Consider the following 24,558-nt stretch of genomic DNA (forward strand, 5'->3'; position numbering starts at 1 on the left):
TGACAGAGACTCCATCTCTAATAATAATAATAATAATAATAAAGTCATAGAAGCAAACAACACGTATAGACAGTCATGGTGAATGTAGCACTGCTTATAGCATCAAAGTGAAACTACAACGAGTAGCATCTCCCATAGTGCCTTCTTACAATGGAGACCATGGGTGTGGCATGGACACTGTGCTGTGCTGCTGCGAAGGTGAAGGAGTCCTGGTGTGCTTAAAGGAGAGGTCACCAGGTCAGATTGTTAGAAGAGAAAAGAAAAGAGCAAGGCAAGGCACAGCTACCACATTTCAATGATTCTGTGAGCAGTTTCCCTGCAGCTTGTTACTGACGGCACTTTAAAATTTTCATATTTTTTCATATTTTCATCTCTGAAATCGAGCTGTATTTTATAATTAGGTGAACAAGAGGAAATACCTAGGTAGGATGGGATGACCACAGCTGTCTTCAATGATAAAAAGAGGCACATTTGTATGTTTATGTGCCCATGAAAATACATGAAGGAAGATATGGTGTGTGATCGTGGTCACTCTGAATGAAGAATGGGATCACAGAGGTAGGAAAGGGAAGATTTGTGCTTCCATGTTCCTCTCTCTACTATTTCAATTTCCTTATGGAAAATATGACACACTAGTCATAATTTTTAGAACACTCATCATAAAGAAGGGGCAAATTAGGTCAGAAATGGGCTCTAAAAGAGGAATTAGGAACACACCCACAAAAGAACACATTTTTTGGTCACTTACTTGTATTTTAGTTCTCCTTTCCTCATCAGGGCTAAAACTGCTATTGTTGCTCAAGTCTGAATCGTTGTGAATATAGGGAAGAGTGGAGTCCATATTCTGTTAGGAAAAAATAACTACTTAAAGAGCTGTCCTGTCTGTACATCTTCATTTAAGCTATCTTACTAAGTTACTTACCTTTCAAGACTGCCAAAAGTAATAAACATATAAATTCCTCATGTTTTTAAAAGCTTATAAACATACCTAAGAACCTTCCCTACTTTAAATCTAATTTGCTGAATAGGTTTTCAAATGTATGAAAACCAATTCCAGAAAAATGAGAGTAATTAAAAACAATATTTGAAAGTAGTTTTGAAATGGTCCAAACAGCTCAAATTAGCTTATTTATGAAATAGTACTGAGAGGATTCTTTTGTTCCATTGTTTTAGAGACCATGGAGTGTCATATGCAGTTTTTCTTCTATTTCTATTCTTGGCTGTTAATATCTAATTTCACAAATTATATATATGTTAACAGCCAAAAACAGTAACAACAACAACATAAACACCTTCTAAAATGCAGATATATTAATACTATTCAAATCTCCAATAAATAGTCAGGGCTTCAATCCAAAGCAGTGGTATTATACAGATTTCTAACTATACCACATGCCATCTAACAGAAATCAAAACAGAAATGCACTAAAGCTCTAAGAACCCTCTTGCCATCCCCAGTGTGTGCAGGTACTCTTTCCTGAGCTTCTCATTCAAGCCACTATGATCTGTGACCATGCGATTCTGGCAATCGGTGGTGCATTCCTTCTCCCCATTTATATAAACAACGGCTAAGTAGCACTGATACCAAATAATGCTGGCTTGATGGAGATGCAGCAGGAAATTAGGGAAGGATCATAGAGAACAGCTACAAGTACACAGTGAAGATGATGCTAGGATCAGTACCCACCCTCACACTCCAGAGTCCAGATAATGTCACTGGCCCTCCGCAACATGGCCTCAAGTCCCGATCTTCTGCTCAGAATACTGTGTTGCTTGCTGCAGTGAAATGGTCCGATCAGAAACAAAGCACCTCTCCAAAAAGAAAAGGGAAGAGTTAATTATTCTTGATAAAGGGCTTTGTTTCCAGTAAGACTATTTCACTGCAGTGAGCTACATTAACATTGAGTCTACTAAATGGTCATATAGACAGAAGTGGGATTTACTTTTCCAGGCATTTCATATGACACTAATGTCACGAGGACAGGATGTGATGAAAACAATTACTTTATGCAAAACGAAGAGCTAAAAAATCAGCAACGAACAGAACATACACACTAAAAGTGATTAGCTACAACTATTCCCCAATGAAAGACTTCTGATTCAAACTACTCTCACTTGGTAAACACTTTACTGAGTTTGTTACCTCAACAGCATTGCTGATTAAAGGCACAGAATCTTCTTGATTTATTTTACAATTTGGTAGCTCATTTATATCCAGTTCATCTTGCAAATCACTTCTCTTTTCTATATTGATGGTCTCTTCATGCACATCCAGGCTGGAAGCACGTAGTGCAGCGGACAGCACTTCCACTTGTGCTACAGGCAAAATAAGGAAATGGACAAAGTGAGAAACACAATTGCAATATTCTTACAAGGCTGTTCTCCATTTGCATTGTAAGTTTTCAATGAAATATATACTTTTTTGACACTGCAATCAAAAAGCTGGAAAAAAATTTCTACTGTGGTAAATCATTAGTCCTTCAAGAGAAAAAGTAGAAAACTAATATGCTTTCATGAGATTAAAAATGTTTATCTGCTACTGTACATTATTCTGCGTTAGTATGAAAAGAGAAATGCTATCTAGTTGCTGGAGCCGCCTCCAGCTGATTAAAAGGAGTCAATTTCAGTAAAAGTTAACTAGGTTTTGGTAGTGCATGAATCAAACTAACAAGTCTTACTTACTAAGCTATTTTAGCAGAAGAGCAGTCACACAAACCCTGCCAACATAAAACAATGGTAATTACAAAGATTCTTGTCACAGTTACATTTAAACATCTCATATCTTTTACTGCTTATTTTTCTCTAATTCTTTTTGAAAATGAGAATTGCATCTTCTCCCAAACACAACAATCCCAAATGAGCACTGCCTTGCTTGCAGCAAACCAAAAGGACAACTTACCAGGCAGTGGTTCAAAAATCTGGCAACTAGCATTGCCTATATTTTGGGTTGCACCTTGCTTACAAAGGTGATTCAAAATTAAGATAAGGCATTCTTCCTGCTCCCCAAATAAATCAGGAATTTAGCAAAAAACATTGCTTAGCATTTATTCCAAGTAACAATCCACTTGGATGTTCAAAATGTGAACATTTTAAATTCAAACATTTTAAACAAAACAATCAGTAACTATTTTAAGATAATCTATTATGCTGCAGCATTTATAAAATTTCTCATCTAAGTATATTAAGTGCCTGACAATAGACATGCAAGCAACATACAGGATGAGGTTCTAGTCTATTAGGTCATTACTTGCTAACTTAAGAAAATTGAACGTATTCACTCACAAAAAGTTGTAGTGGAATATTTTCATTATCTTCAGAATTTCGGCTGCAATTTTCACCAACCCTTTTAATCACTTCAGCCACTCCCTTTTGGGATCACTCCCAAGCCAAACCAAAACAGTACTCAAAATAGACTGTACAAGAAAGAAAGGTTAAAATGTTTTGTCCCATATAAAGTGCATGGTGTGTGCGTGTGTATCATCCCCCATCTATTCTGTTCCCTGGAAAGTGCAGGCATACCTTGTTTTATTGCACTTTGTAGATACTACACTTTTGCTTTTTTTTTTTTCTTTGAAGAGGTGAGGTCCCACTATTTTGCCCAGGCTGGAGTTACTTGCAGAAAGCTATTCATAAGGCATGATCATAGCTCACTGAAGTACTGAACCCCTGGGCTCAAGCAATCCTTCTGCCTCAGCCTCCTGAGTGGCTGGGACTACAGGCACACACCACCATGCTGGGAGTGATAACTGTACTTTTTATAAACTAAAGGTCTGTGGCAAGCTTACATTTAGCAAGTCTATTGGTGCTATTTTTCCAATAGCATGTGTTTACGCTCTGCCTCTGTATTGCATGTTGGTAATTCTTGTACTATTTCAATCTTTTTCATTATTGTTATATCCACTATGGTGATCTGTGATCAGTGATCTTTGATATTACTATTGTAATTGTTTTGGGAGCTGCTAACTAGCCATACAAGACGGCAAACTTCAATGATAAATGTGTGTTCTTACAGCTCTACCGACTTTCTTTACCCATCTCTCTCCTGTCTCCCTATTCCCTGAGACTCAACAGTATTAAAATTGGGCCAATCAATAACCCAACAGTAGCCCCTAAGAGTTCAAGTGAAAGGAAGAATTAACATGTCTCTCACTTTAAATCCAAAGCTAGAAATGATTAAGCTTAGTGAGGAGGGCATGTCAAAAGCCAAGAAAGTCCAAAAGCTAGGCCACTTGTGCCAGTTAGCCAAGTTATAAATGCAGATGGAAAAGTTCTTGAAGGACATTCAAAGTGCTACTCCAGTGAACACACAAAGAAGCAGGAACAACAACATTATTGCTGATATGCAGAAAGTCTGAGTGGTCTGGACAGAAATCAAACTAGCCACAACATTCTCTTGAGCCAAAGTCTAACTCAGAGCAAGGCCCTAACTGGCTTCAATTCTGTAAAGGCTGACAGAGGTTAGGAAGCTGAGAAGAAAAGCTGAAAGCTAGCAGAGGTTGGTTCATGAGGTTTAAGGAATGGAGCCATCTCCATAACATAGAAGTGCAAGGTGAAGCAGCCAGTGCTTAGGTAAAGCTGCAGCAAGTTATTCAGAAGATCTAGCTAAGATTACTTAAGCCACTAAGGTAGCTACACCAAACAACAGATTTTTTTTTTTTTTTTTTGAGATGCAAGTCTTGCTCTGTCACCCAGGCTGGAATACAGTGGCACAACCTTGGCTCACTGCAACCCCTGCCTCCCGGGTTCTAGCAATTCTCCTGCCTCAGTCTCCCTAGTAGCTGGAATTACAGGCATGCACCACCATGCCCAGCTAATTTTTGTATTATTAGTAGAGACAGGGTTTCACCATGTTGGCCAGGCTGGTCCCAAACTCCTGACCTCAGATGATCCACCCACCTTGGCCTCCCAAAGTTGTGGGATTACAGGCGTGAGCCACCGCGCCCTGCCCAGATTTTCAACATAGATAAAACAGTCTTCTATTGGAAGAAGATGCCATCTAGAACTTTCCTAGCTAAAGAGAAGTCCATGCCTGGCTTCAAAGCTCCGAAGGCCAGGGTGACTCTTGCTACGGACTAATGTGGCTGGTGACTTTAAGTTAAAACCAGGCCAGGAGTGGTGGCTCACGCCTGTAATCCCAGCACTTTGGGAGGCTGAGGTGGGTAGATTACCTGAGGTCAAGAGTGCGAGACCAGCCCGGCCAGCATGGTGAAACCCCATTAAACAAAAAAAAAATTAACCAGGCATGGTGGTACATGCCTGTAGTCCCAGCTACTCGGGAGGCTGAGGCAGGAGAATCGCTTGAACTTGGGAGACAGAGGTTGCAGCGAGTTGAGATTGCACCACTGCACTCCAGCCTGGGTGACGGAGTGAGATGCTGTCACACACACACACACAAAAGTTAAAACCAATGCTCATTTACTATTCCAAAAATCCTGGGGCCCTTAAGAATTAGGCTAAATCTACTCTGCCTGTGCTCTGTCACTGGAAAAGTAAAGCCTGGATGAGAGCAGATCTATTTACAGCAAAGTTTACCGAGTATTTTAAGCCCACTGTTGAGACCTATCGCTTAGAAAAATATTCCTTTCAAATTATTACTGCTCACTGACAATACACCTGGTCACCCAAGAGCTCTGACAGAGGTGTACCAGGAGACAGTGTTGTTTTCATGCCTGTGAACACAATACCCATTCCGCAGCCCAAGGCAAGGAGTAATTTCAACTTTCAAGTCTTATTACGTCAGGAATACATTCTGTAAAGTTATAGCTGCCATAAATAGTGATTTCTCTGATGGACCTGGACAAAGTAAACTGAAAACCTTCTGGAAAGGATTCACCACTCCAGATGCCATTAGGAACATTCATGATTCACAGGAGGAGGTCAAAATATCCACAATAAAAGGAGTATGGAAGAAGGTAATTTCAACTCTCATAAATGACTGAAGGGTTCAAGACTTCAGTGGAGGAAGTAACTGTAGGTAGGGTAAAAATAGCAAGAGAACTAAAATTAGGAGTGGAGCTTGAAAATGTGACTGAAATGCTACAATCTCATAATCAAACGTTTTCTGTTGTTTTAATTTTAGAGACGGAGTCTTGTTATGTTGTCCAGGCTGGAGTATAGTGGCTATTTGTAGGCACAATCATAACCACTACAGCCTTGAACTCCGGTCTCAAGCAATCCTCCTGTCCTCAGCTGGGATTACAGGCACATGGTCACTATATCCGGCTCTCCTGACCAAACTTGAACAAATGCCTCTTAGGATGAGCAAAGAAAGTGGTTTCTCGAGATGGAATCTCCTCCTAGTGATGATGCTGTGAACACTGTTGAAATGACAACAAAAGATCTAGAATATTACACAAACCTATTGATAAAGCAGTGGTGGTGTTCGAGAAGACTGACTCTAATTTTTAAAGATGTCTCCTGCAGGTAATATGCTAACAAACACCATTGCTAGCTATGGATACATCTTTCATGAAAGGAAGAGTCAACTGACACAGCAAGCTTCCACGCTGTTTTATTTTCAGAAATTGCGACAGCCACCCCAGGCTTCAGCAACCACTGCCCTGACCAGTCAGCAGCCAGCAACACTGAAGCAAGACCATCCACCAGCAATGAGACTACAACTTGTGTAAAGCTCAGATGATGATCAGCATTTTTTAGTATATTTTCAATGAAGGTATGTGCATTTCTTTTTTAGACAAAATGCTATCACATGCTTACTACAGTATAGTATAAACACAACTTTTATAAAATTCTGAGACCGGGTCTTACTCTCTCACCCAGGCTGGAGTGTAGTAGTGCAATCATAGCTACTGAAACCTTAAACTCCTAGGCTCAATTCTCCCACCTCAGCCTTTAGAGTGGCTGGGACTACAGGAGTGTGCAACCATGCCCAGCTACTATTCAAAATCTTTTTAGAGATGGGGGTCTTGCTATGTTGCCCAAACTGGTCTCAAACTCTTGGCCTTAAGCTATCCTTCTGCTTCAGCCTCCCAGGTAGCTGGGATTATAGGTGCAAGCCACTGCACTTGTGGTTTTATGCACTGGAAAACCACAAATTTGTGTGATTCTATTGCAATATTTGCTTTTTTGCAGTGGTTTGGAACTGAACCAGCAGTATCTCCAAGGTATGCCTGTTATTTGTATTGAAGTCTCTCAATTGCAGCTAGTAAATTTACAGTACAAAGAGTATTAGATATCTTCTGAAACACAAAGTCATATCAAGAAACTTGTATGTATGTACATGTAAGTATTTTTAAAAAGCAACCTATGCATATTTCTTTTCATTTATTTGCTGAAAGAAAAATTTAGAGCAGTTTTTTCAATATTTCAATTAATGTTTAAGTGACTAGTCTATGTCAGAGAACTAGCAGGTACTATAATACAGTGAGAGCTCCCAGAACCAGCTTAAGGGCAACTGGTAATCTTTTTTTCATAAAAATATTGTTTAAGAAAAATAAAATGAGCTGAGCACAGTGGTTCACACCTGTAATCCCAGCGTGTTGGGAGGCCAAGGCAGGCGGATCACCTGAGGTCAGGAGTCCAAGACCAGCCTGGCCAACATGGTGAAACCTGTCTCTACTAAAAATACAAAAATTAGCTGGGCATGGTGGCGCATGCCTGTAGTCCCAGCTACTTGAGAGGTGAGGCCGAAGAATCACTTGAACCCGGGAGGCAGTGGTTGCAGTGAGCCGAGATGGCACTACTACACTCCAGCCTGGTGACAGAGTGAGACTGTGTCTCAAAAAAAAAAAAAAGTAGCTGGTTGCAGTGGCACGTGCCTGTAATCCCACCTACTCGGGAAGCTGAGGCAGGAGAACTGCTTGAACCAGAGGTTGTTGTGAGCCAAGATCGAGTGCCACTGCACTCCAGCGTGGGCAACAAAGTGAGACTCTGTCTCAAAAAAAAAAAAAAAAAAAAAAAAAACGGAGTCATTGAAGTTGGATAAACTTAATAAACTTAAGTTGGTAAATAATAAAAGTTAAACAGAAAGCTGGAAGCTGTAAAGACATTAAACATTTATCAACAGTTGACTATGCTTGCTGTGAACATTCTATAGTCTTTTCCTCCCCCACCCCCGAGAGGAGTCTTGCTATAGCCCAGGCTGCAGTGCAGTGGCGCAATGAACATTCTATAGTCTTTCCATGAAAGAATGACTGCGTGTACTGCTATCTTATAAAAAGGTAATGAGTCTGTGCAAAATAGTTAAGGCAGAGCCCAAACTTTAAAACTGTAAAGCTTTGTTTGAGTGACTGAAAATTTCAAAGACAGTGATTTGTCAATCAACAAATCTGTATAAGTTACAGTAAGGAATGCAATGATGAGCCTATTTTAAATAAAAAATTTCCTGAAAATCAGATTAATTGTATTTATCAAGAGAATTTAGAAATACATGATAATGATGGTCATACTACCTTTTTCTTTTTTTAATAGACAGGGTCTTACTCTGTTGCCCAGGCTGGAGAACTATCACAACAAGCTGCTGCATGATCCTTTGACACCATTTGAACTTAGGAGGTCGAGGCTGCACAATTACAGCTCAGTGCAGCCTCAACCTCCTAAGCTCAAATGATCTCCCACCTCAGTTTCCCAGGTTGCTAGGACCACAGGCATGTGCCACCATGCCTGGCTAATTTTTTATTTTTTGTAGAGATGGGGTCTTACTATGTTGCCCAGTCTGGTCTCGACCTCCTGGTCTCAAGTGATCCTCCTGCCTCAACCTCTCAAAGTGCTGGTATTATAGGTATGAGTCACTGTGCCCAGTCCATAATACATTATTAAATGACAATTTTTTCTGAAATGAAATTTTTAAGATAGACACTAATATTTTTAATCAATTTCAGAATAAATAACTTGACTGACTTCCATACCTTTAACATCTGGATCATCAATGTGGGGCTCTAGATTTTCTATCATTTCTTCCAGTTCCTTTCTGGTGGCCATGGTGATGTTTGGAGAACTGGGCACAGGGCCTTCAGATGCTTCCTCTGGTCCCTCTGGGCTGGGTTTTCCGCCAGAGTTCTGTTCAAGCTCTATGTCTAGATCTATTTCAGGAAGAGGAGTCCTCCAGAAATGGAAGGAGTTATACAATTCCTGATCTAAGAGAGCTGAATCTTGTGAAGTGGTGCCAACCTCTGGTCGTAACACAAATTTGTAGTTACCAGATTTTTTATCATTCTCATTACTAGCTGCTTCCTGGTGAGATTCTGAGGACAAAGTACAAAGTAAGGAGCTGTCCAGTGGAACACTAATTTCACCTAGAGGCTTCCCGGATGCCTCAGCAGCATGGTCTTCCATCGTGTTTTCCAGTATGACACTGGAATTACTAACACTGAGATCTGAAGGAGGATCCTCTGGCCTGACTTGTACATCCTCTGGGGCTTCTTGATCTCTGGTCCTTTTATTGTTTTATTTGGTGGGAAAAAAACAATATGAAAGGATAATTACTTTAAAAAAACTGATGAAAGATATTATATATAGCATTTAGACAAGTTAAACATTAAAAATTAGGGATTATCTGTCCAAACTGAGTTTATGTATATTATTTATAATGCTTCTTTCTCCATCAGCTGTTCTGTGTTCAAAGATGTAAATACCTGTTAAGTATAAGTCTAGATAGTCAAGCAATATATATTAGTTAGAGAAGGTAACATTTAAGAATCCTGGGATTCTATAATACCATGCTAATTTCAATAATAAATAACTAAATGGAAACAGAAATTCCTACAATCATTTTAAGATACATAACAACATTTAAATTATTTTATTTTTAGGATTATTTGTATTGCCTCTCTACTCCAATGACATATTGCAAAGCTGAGACCTAAAGCCTATTTGCTTACATTACACAAGGAAAATAAAATAAATTTTAAGATAATAGTAGGAAAGATACTTATTTGCTATCTCACAAAATATATTAAAATCTGCTTGAGTGTAAATATTACTTCTGTTTCTTCTAAAATATTCATCTGTACTCCCCAAGGTTTTCCTAAAATGAGGTCATAATTTAATTGATAAGGACAGATGGTACAAATTCATTAAAGTCCACTGATTACTGCCATCTATTATCTAAAGTACGACTGTAAGTGTTATTATTTGATTCGATTAAATTTAACAGGAATTTATTGAGCACCTACTAAGAGCCAGGAAATGAAATCAGTATTGAGGATGCAGCTCTTGATCTTGAGATTACAATTAGAGGCAAACAGAAAAAGTGAACATATATCAGCAAATTGCTGCTAGACAGGGTGGTAAGCACAGACGCACGCACACTGAACACAGGAGGAGATGGGAGTGAGGATTAAAAGGCCTTCAAGGAAATGACATGAGTTGTGCTCAGAAGAACCAATACATGTTTATGGGGCTAAGGGGAAGAAAAAAGCATCCAAAGGAGAAACAGCACATGCAAAGGCCGGAGTGGTAGACAAAGTGTGACACATTCAGGAATCAGCAATGAGGAAATGATGGATGACAAGGATGAAAGATATCACAGGAACCACTGTATTCCAGACCAGCAGACCTCCTGAGTTCATCCTGGACTACAGGAAATCATGTAGTAAGGAAACTGTTAATAGATCTGTTGTTTTAGAAAGACCATTCTGGAGGAAGTGTAGAAAATGAGTTGAGAGGTAAGATAGGAGGCAGGAATTATAGACATGCAGGTGAGAAGTGATGATGTTCTGATGGAGGTAGTGTCTCCAGGACTACAGAAGAACACATACAAACAGCAGCAAAAATCAACAGGACTTTTCCACTTATTGCATGCTGCAGGTAACAAAAACAGTTTCACAAGAAAGCTAACAGGTTCAGGTTGAGAGAGGTTGAGTTAGCTATCCGTGTTGGGTTCTAGGTGTTGATTATCTATGAGAAAGAGGTAAAGACTGAGACAGAGGTGGAGGTCATCAACTCAGAAAGATGTGTGGGGCTGACATATGCGGAGGCAACAAATATTAATAAAGAATAACACAACAATTGCATAGAATAACAAAGAGTGAAGGCATTTTTCCTGTATAAAAGAATAATGAGCATATGTTTAGGCTGAGGAAAATAGGTTAGAAGAGATGAAGGAACTGGAGACACAGAGACTGATGGAATAACTGATAAAGCAACATCCTTCTGAGAAGAGGAAAGAATATGGGCTTCAAAAACACAGCGGAACAGATTAAACAGGTGAAGACTTGCTTCCCAAGAAACATGAAAGGGAAATAAGGATGGCTGAATATGTAGGTAAATTTGTAAGATGAATACAGGAAAAAGCATCTGTGTGCCTTTAAATACACACGATAAAAGATGTTTAACAGGAGACTTAAAAGGACTGTGCAAAAGGAGGGTGATGTTAATACCTATGTGAGCTCCCAGTTAAACAGTCACCATCTACATTCTCATGAAATTATGAAGTTCCCTCTCATCATAATGCTGTTTTCAAAACCATTATTTTCACAAACAGGTGATTATTTTTTAAAATACTGATGAACAAAAACATATGTAAGTCATCTGAAAACATAACACTTTGTGACTGCATTTTAAATTCTGGTATTTTTCTTCTATTCTTATAACTACAAAATATACAGTATGCATATATAATACAGTTGTTTACAAGTGTGAAGAAACCAGACTTTAACGTTCTTACTCTCCCACTGGCACAAAAATTCTGAGCCTTTTAAGGACTTCTAGGATTTCTCACTTATTCCTTATTCATAAAAATGAGGAGCTGACCTAGATAACCTGTAAGATGTTTTCCCACTCCAAAGGAGCTCCTGAAGCTAGTGCTGTTATGCAAAATAAATGTGTCTTCTATATGTTTATGAATTATGTATTTCCCATTCTGTCCATATTAAAAAAATATATAATTTTCCCTTTTGTTATAAAGAACATTAGTGGGCCAACTGGTAAAATTCAATAAAGGCTACAGATTAGCTAACAGTATTGTATCAATGTTAATTTCCTAATTTTGGTAACTGGCCTACAGTTATATATTAACATCTGTGTTTTAAAGAAATACATAGTATTTTAAAAAGGTAAAAAGAATATCATGCCTAAAACTTATTCTCAAAAAGTTCAGAAAAAAAGAATAAAGCAAATATGGTAAAACGGTATTTGGAAAATCTAGATGGATGTATGAAATTCTTTGTGATATTCTTGCAAAATTTCTGAAATCATTCAAACTAAAATTTTAAAATTATAATAAGATATTGTTCAGAAAGGGGGAAGAGAAGAGCAAATGGGTAAAACTTGTAAGACCTCGTATGTACTGTCTAAGAAATATAATGAACTTCTGTTTTTGTTTATTGTTTTTTTAAGAGACAGGGTCTCACTCTGTAGCCCAGGCTGGTGTAAAGTGGTATGATCATAGCTCACTGCAGCCTGAAACTCCTGGGCTAAAGCGATCCTCCTGCCTCAGCCTCCCAAAGTGATGGAATTACAGGGCCTTGAAGTTCCTTGATCACTATCTCACCTTGGTGTTAAAATTAAATTTTAATATTCTCAACTGCAAAAATGAAAGGAGAATGACTGGTCAAATAACTGTTTGTCTGATAAATGTAAACTTGTTAGTTTGTCCAAACTTAAAACTCTTAGAATGATTTTTTTAAAAGAAAACTAGAAGACAAAGTTTTCCCTAGTACAGTATTAAATTCTGGGTAGAACTACAGCACGCATGGCTTCAAAAATGTCAAAAGTATAAATTCTCTAAATTCTAATTTTTCCTGGTAAAGTATAATAGTCAATGCAAAATCAAGCTGTTCAATGCTAAAATTCTGATATTCCTAATTGTCAGACTTTGAAATGCTATTGTACAAGACAAATATTTTTTTGAAAATTGAGGCCCTTTGTGACTCTGTATAATGAGAATTACCCTGTCTCCTAAGAGACGTAGGTATCAAGAGCACCAGAGGACAGTCCAGAAACTACCTACTTAAGGAGGAATCTTAAGTGTCTTTTTGTGCCTACGTAAGTTTACAATTAATATCTTCAGAGTTCCTTACTAGAGACTATGGGCCTAGAAAATTAATTACAAGTATTTCAAGGAGAAAATGACTTGTAGAACATCTGGCTAAAGAGGCACTGTATCCTGAGATAAAAGCAAACACGCTCCAGGATACCTTCCAAGTACTGTGAATTAATTCAATGAAGTTTTTGCATTCATGAACTATTTCCCAATTTGTGCTAATAATTTTTTTCATATAGTTAGCATTAAGCTAAACTGGAAAAAACCAGCAAAAGTGGTTTAGTTACTTCAGATTTTTGAGGTCAAATCCATATTTCCCCAGAATAATTCATTCAGGATTAATATGTGCACCAACAGGCCAGGCCCAGCGGAGACAAAGGGAGGAGCTGGACGCCACACTGCATGGCCAGGAGGCTACTGGATGATAGATGCCAATATGTAGCCAAAAGGATAGGATTAAAATAGCGCTCTCATCACAGCGCTACTGATGACGAAGACAAAAGCTCTGTACTTCCTGGACAACTCAGTGAATCTACGACAGCACTTTGTTAAACGAGGGTATGGATGGAACAAGAAGCTTCCCAGAGAGCAGCAAGTACAAAAACAGGGAGAATTAAGAGAACATGGTGCATTCAGAGAACAATGTGATAACGAATGCTTATTTTACATACTTTTAAAATGCAGATTTGAGTATTTCAACTCTGCTTCTGAGAAGTAGGCTTTATCAGCACTTTCAAAGAAGCATTAATAGCCTGATCCAGGGTGAGTGAAAGATCTGATGTGTAAGTCAGACGTTTGGAATCAATAAATGCTTCAAAGAGTAATAAAGTGACAGTAAATGTTTCTAGGGTCAGATGAAACACTATACAATAAACAGTGGTGGAAATACGTTTCCAAAAACTTGCTTACTTTGTAAGACATTTGTTCGAAAAACCTGAATTAAGAAACTGAGAGAACTTTGAGAACAGGAACTAAGTTCTATCTTTCCATTTACAGTTTCTGGTTCATAGGAGGTGCTCAGTTAACTTTTGCATAATCAATCAATCAATCTCAATACCACAACAGTTTAAGACAGCTTAAAACAAATGCCAGTGTGCCGTTTAAGGGAGAGCAAACAAACTAATGGTTCTGAGATTTAATAATATATAGGACTACTTCTTTATAAAGATAGGATGTCAAACTGTGCAAAAGCTTTTACAATATTTAACATAACTCCTTCCTTAGCCAGGAATGCTCTCTTCCCCCTACCATATCATTAACATAATTTAATAAGCTCTAATAATATTACTGAAGATCAACAATACAAGTAGTATTGCCTGGACATTAAGACATACCTCATTACAATGGAAGAAGAATCAAGGAATTGAACTACCTTTAAATAGCTCTTGCAATAATGCTACACACCGGTAGGCGGCAAACATGGCCTTGATAGGCACACTGTTTAGGTCAGTGAAGTTTTACTGGAACACAGCCAAGCTTGTCCATTTATGTAATGTCTATGGCTGCTTATACACTGCAAAGGCCGAGTCAGTAGTTGTGAAACAGAAGAAAGTTTACCAGCTCGTCCTATATAGTTCTCTGTAAATTTATAGTCTGACTTACTAGGCCCATTTCAGATTTTAAAACAAAAGTTTTAAAAGTTTGTTTCAGATTTTAAAACAAAAGTTTTAAAACAGTCTTCAGTATAAACAGGTAATTTTTTAAGTATGCTGATTTCAAAAATGAAAAATAGATAACATTCCCCACCCACCATCATCACTTTTGTCAAACTCCTTGCAGCACCTGTTTTCAAAAAAACTGACAGACTTTGCTTGCTAGGAAGACAGGTTTGAGTGATTTTCTTCCTTTACAAAAAACAGTACCTCAGGTTTGTTTGGCTATTCAGCAGGACAGTAGGAGAACGGGCAAAAAGGTAAAACAAGGCAGCAGAGAAGAAAGAAGAACTGCCAAATCAAAACACCAAGAAAGCAAATAGCACAGTATCAAGACCTATAGAAGAAAATGTCCATTAGCATCATGACAAGGGAGGGAAAAGACACTATGGTAACTCAAGCATTATAGCAGGGACTGTTTCAAAAATTTGTACTAAAATTACTTCAAATGCATAACTGTAAAAGTTTGTGTACATTTCCCACATACTAGTAAGTTAGGCTTGAATTAGTTTTTCCCCTAAATATATATTATAATAAATTTTAAAAATTTAAATTTAATAGAAAATTTTCAATGCAAAAACATTTAAAAATAAAAATCACAGTTGACTCTTTAAGCTTTATTTAAAACTTTGGTTTCCTTATGAGACTGATATACTTAAAACTGATATACTGGCTAATAAATATACTAAATTGGTGTCAATCATTCCAATGCTTTCTCCTTTAACTGACAGATTACAATCACCATTGACAAAGAATCCAAGATGCACAACTAAATTATTTGACAGAAAAGGACAATAAAACATATTCCTAAATTGTTTTACTCCTTAAAAACAAATTAAAAAAAAAAAACAAATACTACACAGCATATAACAATTACCCTGTATATTGTAGATATCAATGAATGATTGACTAGATAAATAATGTACTAAATAAACATTTTTAAGTCATAATCTACCATTTAGAGTTTCCTATGTGCGAGGCATCTAGCTAATTGTGTTACACGCATCTACTCATTCAATATGTAACCAACCAAAGAGATACTTAACAAACAAATGCACTTAAAGTAAAGCTCTATAAAAATATTCACCAATTTTTACATTCAAGAGAAATAGCAAACTATCAAAAAAAATTTGTTGCAGAATAGTGGAAATAATGTTTAAAAGCAGTAAAATTAGAAAACAAGGTTTTAAAGTTAGAAAATCGTTTCAAAATTATACCTATTTTTGTTTTCTACTGACGTCTCTTCTGAACTTTTGCTTTCTTCTTTAAAATACTGGCCTGAGCTAGATGGATTAGCAAAAGTAGATATGAAAGGTCCCAGAGACTGAAAAGCTGCTTGGCGAACCTAGGAAGATAAAAAGACAATAATAAAGGAATCATTTTTAAAAAGAATTATATACACATATGCACACATTATATATATTTAATAATCTACTTTCAAACACCAAGGTATGTTTAGGATAATAATAAAGCTTTTCTAAAGGAAGCCCAGATTCAGAACTTTAGCTAGGATTGAAAAATTCTTACAAGCTGTTTTCTCTGGCTGGGCGCAGTGGCTCATGCCTATAATCCCAGCACTCTGGGAGGCCAAGCTGGGCAGATCGCTTGAGTCCAGCAGTTTGAGACTAGCCTGGGCAACATGGCGAAATCCAGTCTCTACAAAAAATACCAAAGTTAGCAGGGCGTGGTGGCGCATGCCTGCGGTCCCAGCTACTCGGCAGGGCCTGAGGTGGAAGAAGCGCGTAAACCCGTGAGGCTAAGTCTGTAGTGAGCCGTGATCACACCACTGCACTCCAGCCTGGGTGACAGAGTAAGACTGTCTAAAAAAGACCCCAAACAACACACACACCAAACAAACAAACCCCTATTTGCTCTCTTTTACTTTCAATTGTTTTTATCCTCTCTTGAATGTTTGAACCATGATAATCTAAGTATGAGATACTATGAAACATTTGCATAGAACAAAACTAAGGAAAGTCCTGCTGTGTTCTCAAGAACAAGAAGAATAAGGAAAACCAAGAGTGCCACAAAGAACATAAAAGTCAATAAAGCCAACAAAATGTGATAAATACATCTAATGTTTTCAGGTAGGAAAGACTTTAATTTGTTCACTACAAGGAAGCAAGACAGATGTACCAGAAATATGTTAACTTAAAATATGTCACAAATATCTTGAAGCGTATACTATTGTTCTCGATGACTGTCTCATGTAGGAGGGGTGATAAAAGAAGTTATAGAATTCCACTTCATGTCATATTTCTGTATTATTTTTAAAATCAGGAATTTTTAAAACATTTGAAAATGAGAGGTTTTATGGAAGGATGGATGGACACAATCGGACAAAGGCAACAACAACGGGAAAACTGGTATGTTACTAAAACCTTGACTTTGCCACACACCAATTTCCCTGAAGTTTAGCATTCCTTTTCCTTTTGAGACAGGTCTTGCTCTGTTGTGGAGGCCGGAAAACAGTGGTGCTACCATGGCTCACTGCAGCCTCAAAATCCTTGGCTTAAGTGATCCTCCATCCTCAGCCTCATGAATAATTGGGGACTATAGGCATGTGCCACCACATCCAGTTAATTTTTCTATTTTTTTTTTTTTGCAGAGATAAGTCCTTGCCCAGACTGGTCTTGAACTCCTAGCCTCAAGCAATCCTCCCACCTCTGCCTCCCAAAATGTTAGGATTATAGGTGTGAGTCACTGCTCCTGGCTAGCATTTCTTTAAAAAAAAAAAAAAAAAAAAAGGGCATAATAATATCTTTTCCAAGTTTAAGATAATAATTATATAGTAAGCATGATTTTTACAAAAGCAAATAAATATAGAGCATATCTATTATTAGTATTTACCTACTCTTAGAGAAGCATATATAAAAAATGACTCAATTGGTTTTTTAAAAAGACCAGAATTATATGCATGAGAGGGAAAAGAACAGCTTGTATGTGTGTAAACTAAGGATTCTTCTCCCCTTTGTAAGTCACCAAACATTACTTCCATAAAAGGATAAAAGGTCACTTTTAACGTTGTATGCATGAATTTAATCTTCTCTGAATACTGTTAAATCTCTGAGCTTGTTCCCAATAAAGGACATAGAAAACTTAATTTATCTAAATCATTAGTTTAGCTTGTTGTTAGATTAGAATGAAAAAAGTTTAATGAGGAGAGACATCACCTTACAGTGTCTAATAAGTTAATTAAATCCTACTATTAATCTACCTCCTTGATTTCACAAAAACAGAAACTGAAATCCAAATAAAATGACTTCTTCAATGTTACCCTATAGTTACAATGAAATCAGGACTAAAGTCCAATTTTAACTCTCCAACATACCCCACTGCCTGTAATTGAGTAATTTTCCAACACTATAAAAATATTTCTACTTTGAGCTATTCCTCAAAATAAAGTGATTTTAAGCTATTATTTTTACTAGTTTCAATGACTTTAAGAAATAAACTAATGATTTTAAACAAAGGTTCTGGAAACCACTAAAAAACCCACAAGTCACTCAAAGAATAAATATTAAAGAATTTCAGAAATAAAATTAACTTTTAATTCAATTTTAACTTTTGAGAAGGGACAATACAGTAGATTATAACCTTCCCCAAACGGCTTAACATTGTTCGGACAAAAGACTACCTTGTCTTTTTTTTGTACCTAAATAGGCATAGGATTTACGTGTGTGTGTGTGTGTGTGTGTGTGTGTGTGTGTGTAAAATAGGCATAAGAGATATATTTTTCTCAGAAAGGTGCAGCATATATAGTCCGCCCTCTGTATCCACAGGTTCTGTGGATTCAACCAACTGCACATTGAAAACATTGTTAGACCCACGATGGTTTTGTCTGTATTGAACAAGTACAGACTTTTTTCCTTGTCATTATTCCCTAAATAATACAGAGTAACAATTACTTACATAGCATTTATGCTGTATTAGATATAAGTAATCTAGAGACGATTTACAGTGTACAGGAGGATGTGCATAGGTTATATGCAAATACTATGCCATTTTGTATCAGAGACTTTTGAGTATCCTCAGATTTTGGTATCCACAAGAGGTCCTGGAACCAATCCTCCATGGATACCAAGGAACAGCTGTATATCTCTAAAATGACTGACATATCCATATTCTCAAATTAACAGGAACTAATTCATGTTACCAATCTAAAACAACGACCAAATACATAGCTTCACAAAGAAAATTGAGTAAGCTATGTTAATCTTTTCTAACAAGCCGATACAGGATATAATAAAAACATTAATATAATATCAAGGCTTAAGAGTCTTGTCCTCTACGTCAATTTTGTTTTGGGAACGAATATGCAAAGGTCCTGAGACTGATCTCTGCCATGATGGTGTGAGGAGCTCAGCTGACCCACTTCCCGGTGAAGTAAGTGAAAATTATAAAACAATAATTCAAAGCCCCTGGAAATGGCCCTAGGAACAAGCAGCAATTGAAGGGATAACAATTCAAGAAAACTGACAAAATGTAGTATACATCATAAAAAAGCTGAGAGTCTAATTTTTTTTTTTTTTTTTTTTTGAGACAGAGTCTCACTCTGTTGCCCAGGCTGGAGTGCGATCTCAGCTCACTGCACGATCTCAGCTCACTGCAAGCTCCGCCTCCCAGATTCACGCCATTCTCCTGCCTCAGCCTCCCGAGTAGCTGGGACTACAGGCGCCCACCACCATACCCGGCTAATTTTTTTATTTTTTAGTAGAGACGGGGTTTCACCGTGTTAGCCAGGATGGTCTTGATCTCCTGACCTCGTGATCCGCCTGTCTCGGCCTCCCAAAGTGCTGGGATTACAGGCGCAAGCCACCGCGCCCGGCCGACCATTTCCTCCTCATACCGCCTGCAGTGAGGTGAGGTGGAGACAGCAATGTGCTGTAGCCAAGCACACTGGGGTCTGCTCTCCCGCAGCTCCCTGGCACAGACTGCATTGCTCCAGCTACCTGATACTGGGGCCCAGTCCTGAGTGAGAGCAGCTGAGGGGTGAGGCTCCTTTCTTCCACCCTCCTTTGGGTGTGGCACACTGAAAAGGCTGGGGCCCCAAAAGCCACTGGTCTAGCTCACAGGGTGGTGATTCCTCACCAGGAGAAAGAAGCCAAGGGAACCTCAGGCTGCTGCCCTTCCATACCCACCAAGCCCCTGTCATACCAGGGTGGCTGTGGGCAGACCCAAAGCTGTACCTCCTGGAGTGGGGAAAGAGTCTTCACTCAAGCATTCCAGCCAGTCACTAAACAAGCAAATAACAGTAACAAGCCCCCATGGGGGAGCGAGGACAACCAGTATCAAAGTTACTACATATATTATCTAAAATGTTCAACTCTCAACAAAACATTACAAGGCAGGAAAAAAAAAAATCCATACATTAGGGGGATAAAAGAGGCAACAGAAACTGATTGTGAGAGCAATCAGATTTTAGACTTAAAAAAAGACTTCAAAGTAGCTATTATAAACATGTTCACAGAACCAAAGGAAATGATGATTACAGAAGTAATGGGAGTTATGGGACAGTGCTGCATCAACTAGAGTATAACATCAATAAAGAGAAATTATAAAAAAGAACCAGATGGAAATTCTACAGCTGAAAAGTGCAATGACTAAAACAAAGTCAGTACATGAGCTCAACAGTAGATCTGAACTGGCAGAATAAATAATTGATCTATTCAAGACAGATCAATAGAGATTATGCAAGCCAAAGAACAGAGAGGGGGAAAAATGGGGAAAAATGAGGAAAAATGAAAAGGGCCTCAAAGAAATGTGGGCCATCATTAAGCACATTAACATACACATAATGGGAATATTAGAGGGAGAGAAGAGAGAAGAGAATGAAAAATATTTGAAGAAACGTTGGCTCAAAACTTTTCAAACGTATTGAAAAATGTAACTTACATAACTAGGAAGTTCAATCAACTCAACTCCAAGTAGTATAAACTAAAAGAGGTGCACATATGGATACATCACAGTAAAAATTCTGAAAGTCAAACACAAGGAGAAAAATCTAGAAAGCAACAAGAGAAAAATGACACATCACTTACAAGGGAACCCCAATATGATTAACAGCTGACTTCGCAGCAGAAACAAGAGGTCAGAGGCAGTGGCATAACACTCAATCTCACATAAAGTAAAGCTGTCTTTCAAAACTGAAGGTGAAATAAAGACATTCACAGATAAATGAAAACAGAATTTGTTGTTTGCAGAACCACATTAGCAAGAAATACTAAATTAAGTTTTTCGGGTTGAAAGCCATTTACCCCAGATGATAATTCAAAGAAGGAAGGAAGACCTCTAATCCATAACCTAACCTTCTGCCTAAAGACACTGGAAAAAGAAGCAAAATAAACTAAAAGCAAGCAGAAGGAAGAATAAAAATTAAAATGGAAATTAAAGAATAATAGAAAAATAGAGAAAACCAATGAAACCAAAAGTTGGTTCTTTAAAAAGATCAACGAAGCTGACAAACCGTTAGCAGACTGGCCAAGAAACAGAGATAAGACTCAAATTACTCAAATAGGAAATGAAACAAGAGGGATTACTACTGCCATTAAAGAAATTAAAAGATTATAAAGGAATCCTATGTATAATCATATACCAACAAATTAAGTAACTTCGATGAAATGTACAAATTCCTAGAAAGATACAAACTATGAAAACTGACTCAAGAAAAAAACACACAACAGACCTATAACTAGTGAAGAGATTGAATTAGGAATTTTAAAACTATCTACAAAGAAAAACCCAGGCCCAGACGGCTTCACCATTGAACTCAACCAAACATTTAAGGGATAATCAATACCAATTCTTCAAAAACTCTCCCCAAAAATAGTAGAGGAGGGAACATTTCCTAACTCATTTTATGAGACCATTATTACTCTGACAACAAACCAGACAAAGGCACCATAAGAAAACTATAGACTATTATCTCTCATGATATGGACACAAAAACCCTCAACAAAATACTGACAAACTGAATCCAGTGACATATAAAAAGAATTATACAACTATGACCAAGTAGGACTTATTCCAAAGATGCAAGTGGTTTAACATTTAAAAATTAATATAATACATCATGTCAATTAAATAAAAATCAACAGGACTTAAATGTGTAAAGAAATTTTTGTCCTGTTACAAAAAAACACACAAACTGTTAATATAGTAGTCTTTCTACTGTCTATTCCTAAAAGTATAAAAAATAATATATCTTAAATTATAAGTTATTTCTTATGAGGTCAAAATTATGTTTGCTTTAAAACGGACACAAATGTATTACTTTACAAAAGTGATAATCAAAACCCTACCCAACGTGAAGGATCACTGATCAAATTAATAAAAAGTGCTGATAATTTGGTCCGTCGGATTTCTTGACATGTTGCACATGAAACTGCCATGAAGCATTCAGCACAAGCCTTTCGGACTCCCCATACATTATCAGAACAAAGCTGGAAAAATCTGGGCAGCTATGTGAAAAGGAAAGAGTCTTGTTAGTTGGATAAAGATAGCAGATTTCATTAGTTATTTCACTTTCATTTTCCGCTTTCATGCTTTTTTTGTTTGTTTTGAGACAGAGTCTCACTCTTTTGCCCATGCTGGAGTGAAGTGGTGCGATCTTGGCTCACTGCAAACTTCGCCTCCCGGGTTCAAGCAATTCACCTGCCTCAGCCTCCCGAGTAGCTGGGATTACAGACGTGTGCCACCACGCCCAGCTAATTTTTGTATTTTTAGTAGAAATGAGGGTTCACCATGTTGGCCAGGCTGGTCTCAAACTCCTGACCTCAGGTGATCCACCTGCCTTGGCCTCCCAAAGTGCTAGGATTACAGGTGTGAGCCACCACGCCCAGCCTCAGTGTTTTAAATATTGGATTGTCTTAAAAAGTAGGATCTATTAGTATTTATACTCAACAATTTTCAATAAATCACATCTAATTTACTGTCTATTCCTAAAAGTATAAAAAATAATATATCTTAAATTATAAATATATAACATATAATAATATATCTTAAATTTTAAGTTATTTCTTATGAGGTCAAAATTATGCTTGCTTTAAAACGGACACAAATGTATTATTTTACAAAAGTGATAATCAAAACCCTACCCAACATGAAAGATCACTGATCAAATTAATAAAAAGTGCTGATAATTTGGTCCATCAGATTTCTGGCTATGCAAAAGCATATTGGATTGTCTTATGCAATATTTCTGGCTATGCAAAAGCACTCCCAACAATCATAGCTTAAATGTTACATAAGAGCTTGTCCCTGAACTTAATTATTTTGCATAAGAGATGGCTTCAGAAACTCTTTAGGTATGGGGACTTATACATCAAGTATATGCATCTTGTGTACTATTTAAAACTAACTTGCTATAGATTTAATATGCCATCAACATTCTTGAGGGTTGCAATAAAATTAAAGATTCAATTGAATAAGTAAGAATTGATTTGCTTAACAGAAATGGAAGAGGTAAAAACAGATCAATGGTTCTGAAACATATCTATATTTTTAATAAATATCAAAAATATAATTCAAATGCCCAGATTACAGATATTTAAACTGCTAAATTCAAAATTATTATCTTTCTGGTTTAAATTCATGGAATTGTGTTAATAAAACTTTGGAGTAAATGTGTGCATTTCAAACTTCATGTACTACTTTGTAACACACACTGTTTACTCCTTTATATCTGCAATACTTACCAACATTTCTTCAGTAGCTTGCTGGCCGACTACACTGCAAATATCTCCAAAATTGGCAGCACAGACCTGACAACAAAAGCACCATTGACATTTCAAAATATTACACATAAGGTTCTTCTAAGATAATCTTTTAAATGTCATGTATCAGTACATTAACCACTAGAACTATGTTCTTAAATAGAAGAAAAAAAAAACGACAAAAAAATACCTTTCGAACGTGAAACATTCTGCAATCGCAGCACATCTCACAAAACCTAGGGAGGATAAGACGCTCTGTAATATCCTTCCCAACCATGGGAGCCATTTTGCACATTATCTAAAATAAGTAAGAAGAAACACACACTGAAAATATCAAGTAAGCCTCCTTCAGTTAAATTAAATAACTTAATAAAAGTATATAATTTGAGGAAACATAAAATGATATGGCATCATTATACTATATACATCACAGAAAACATTCATAGCCAATTATTAATTTCATCTTATTTATCTAAGTAGGAAACAAAGACAGATATTAACCACAATCAATAAAAACAACCAATAAATACTGCATGCCCAGTAAACCCACAGAAAATCCTAACAATTTCATTTTTGTCCAGTTTCCATCTTATTACTACTTCATCATTTTGCCTGGTAATTTTAAAAGCAAAACAAACAAACAAAAACCTACACTTTCCCAATTTAAAAAATTGGTGACTGTTCACAGGGAAAATTATCCCCAGGAAAGATCTAGATTCAGCATATCTGTACTGCTAAGAAAATAATTCAGTCCTCGCCTTGCAAAGCACCCTGTGAACTAAAGCTCATACATATCAGAACCATGTTCTGGTTTTGCAAAGCTTCAGTTCCAAGGAAAGCATGAACACAGTTCTGATATAGGCGTGTTTCAGTTAACACAACAGCAGGCAAAGTGAGGATTAACTTTATCTGAAAACTGGCCCTCTATTTAGATACACTGCTCCCACAGTTAATACAGAAAGAAATGGGATAGCCTGTCATCATTTATCAATTGTATCAATTGCTAGACTGTACGAACAGGACAAAATAAAGAAGTAAAAGAGATACAGATTGCAAAGAAAGAAAATTCTCTCTGTTCAAATATGACATGGTTGTCTACATAGAAAATCAGAAGGAATCTACAAAGAAGCCACCAGAATAAATAAGTATGTTTAGGAATGTTGTAGGCTATAAATTAGAACATAAAAATCTATTGTATTTCTACAAATCAGCAATGAACAATGAACTGGAAACATTTAAAAACAGTATC

General features: G+C 37.1%; 1 protein-coding gene across 11 annotated transcripts in view; it reads right to left on the bottom strand.

Moving 5' to 3' along the window:
* Positions 1–24,558, bottom strand: part of PPP4R1 (protein phosphatase 4 regulatory subunit 1) — a 72,037-nt gene that overhangs the window by 14,541 nt on the left and 32,938 nt on the right. For all 11 annotated transcript variants that reach the window (XM_063641061.1, XM_063641058.1, XM_063641079.1 and 8 more), the window contains 7 exons: positions 23,500–23,607; positions 23,292–23,357; positions 21,897–22,055; positions 15,813–15,940; positions 8,868–9,394; positions 2,144–2,316; positions 749–844 (listed from right to left, as the gene is read on the bottom strand). In XM_063641061.1, the coding sequence (XP_063497131.1) occupies positions 749–844; positions 2,144–2,316; positions 8,868–9,394; positions 15,813–15,940; positions 21,897–22,055; positions 23,292–23,357; positions 23,500–23,607 (1,257 nt within the window). The remainder of the gene's footprint in view (positions 1–748; positions 845–2,143; positions 2,317–8,867; positions 9,395–15,812; positions 15,941–21,896; positions 22,056–23,291; positions 23,358–23,499; positions 23,608–24,558) is intronic.

Source organism: Symphalangus syndactylus, chromosome 1 (assembly GCF_028878055.3).
Source record: "Symphalangus syndactylus isolate Jambi chromosome 1, NHGRI_mSymSyn1-v2.1_pri, whole genome shotgun sequence".
NCBI classification, from domain to species: domain Eukaryota; kingdom Metazoa; phylum Chordata; class Mammalia; order Primates; family Hylobatidae; genus Symphalangus; species Symphalangus syndactylus.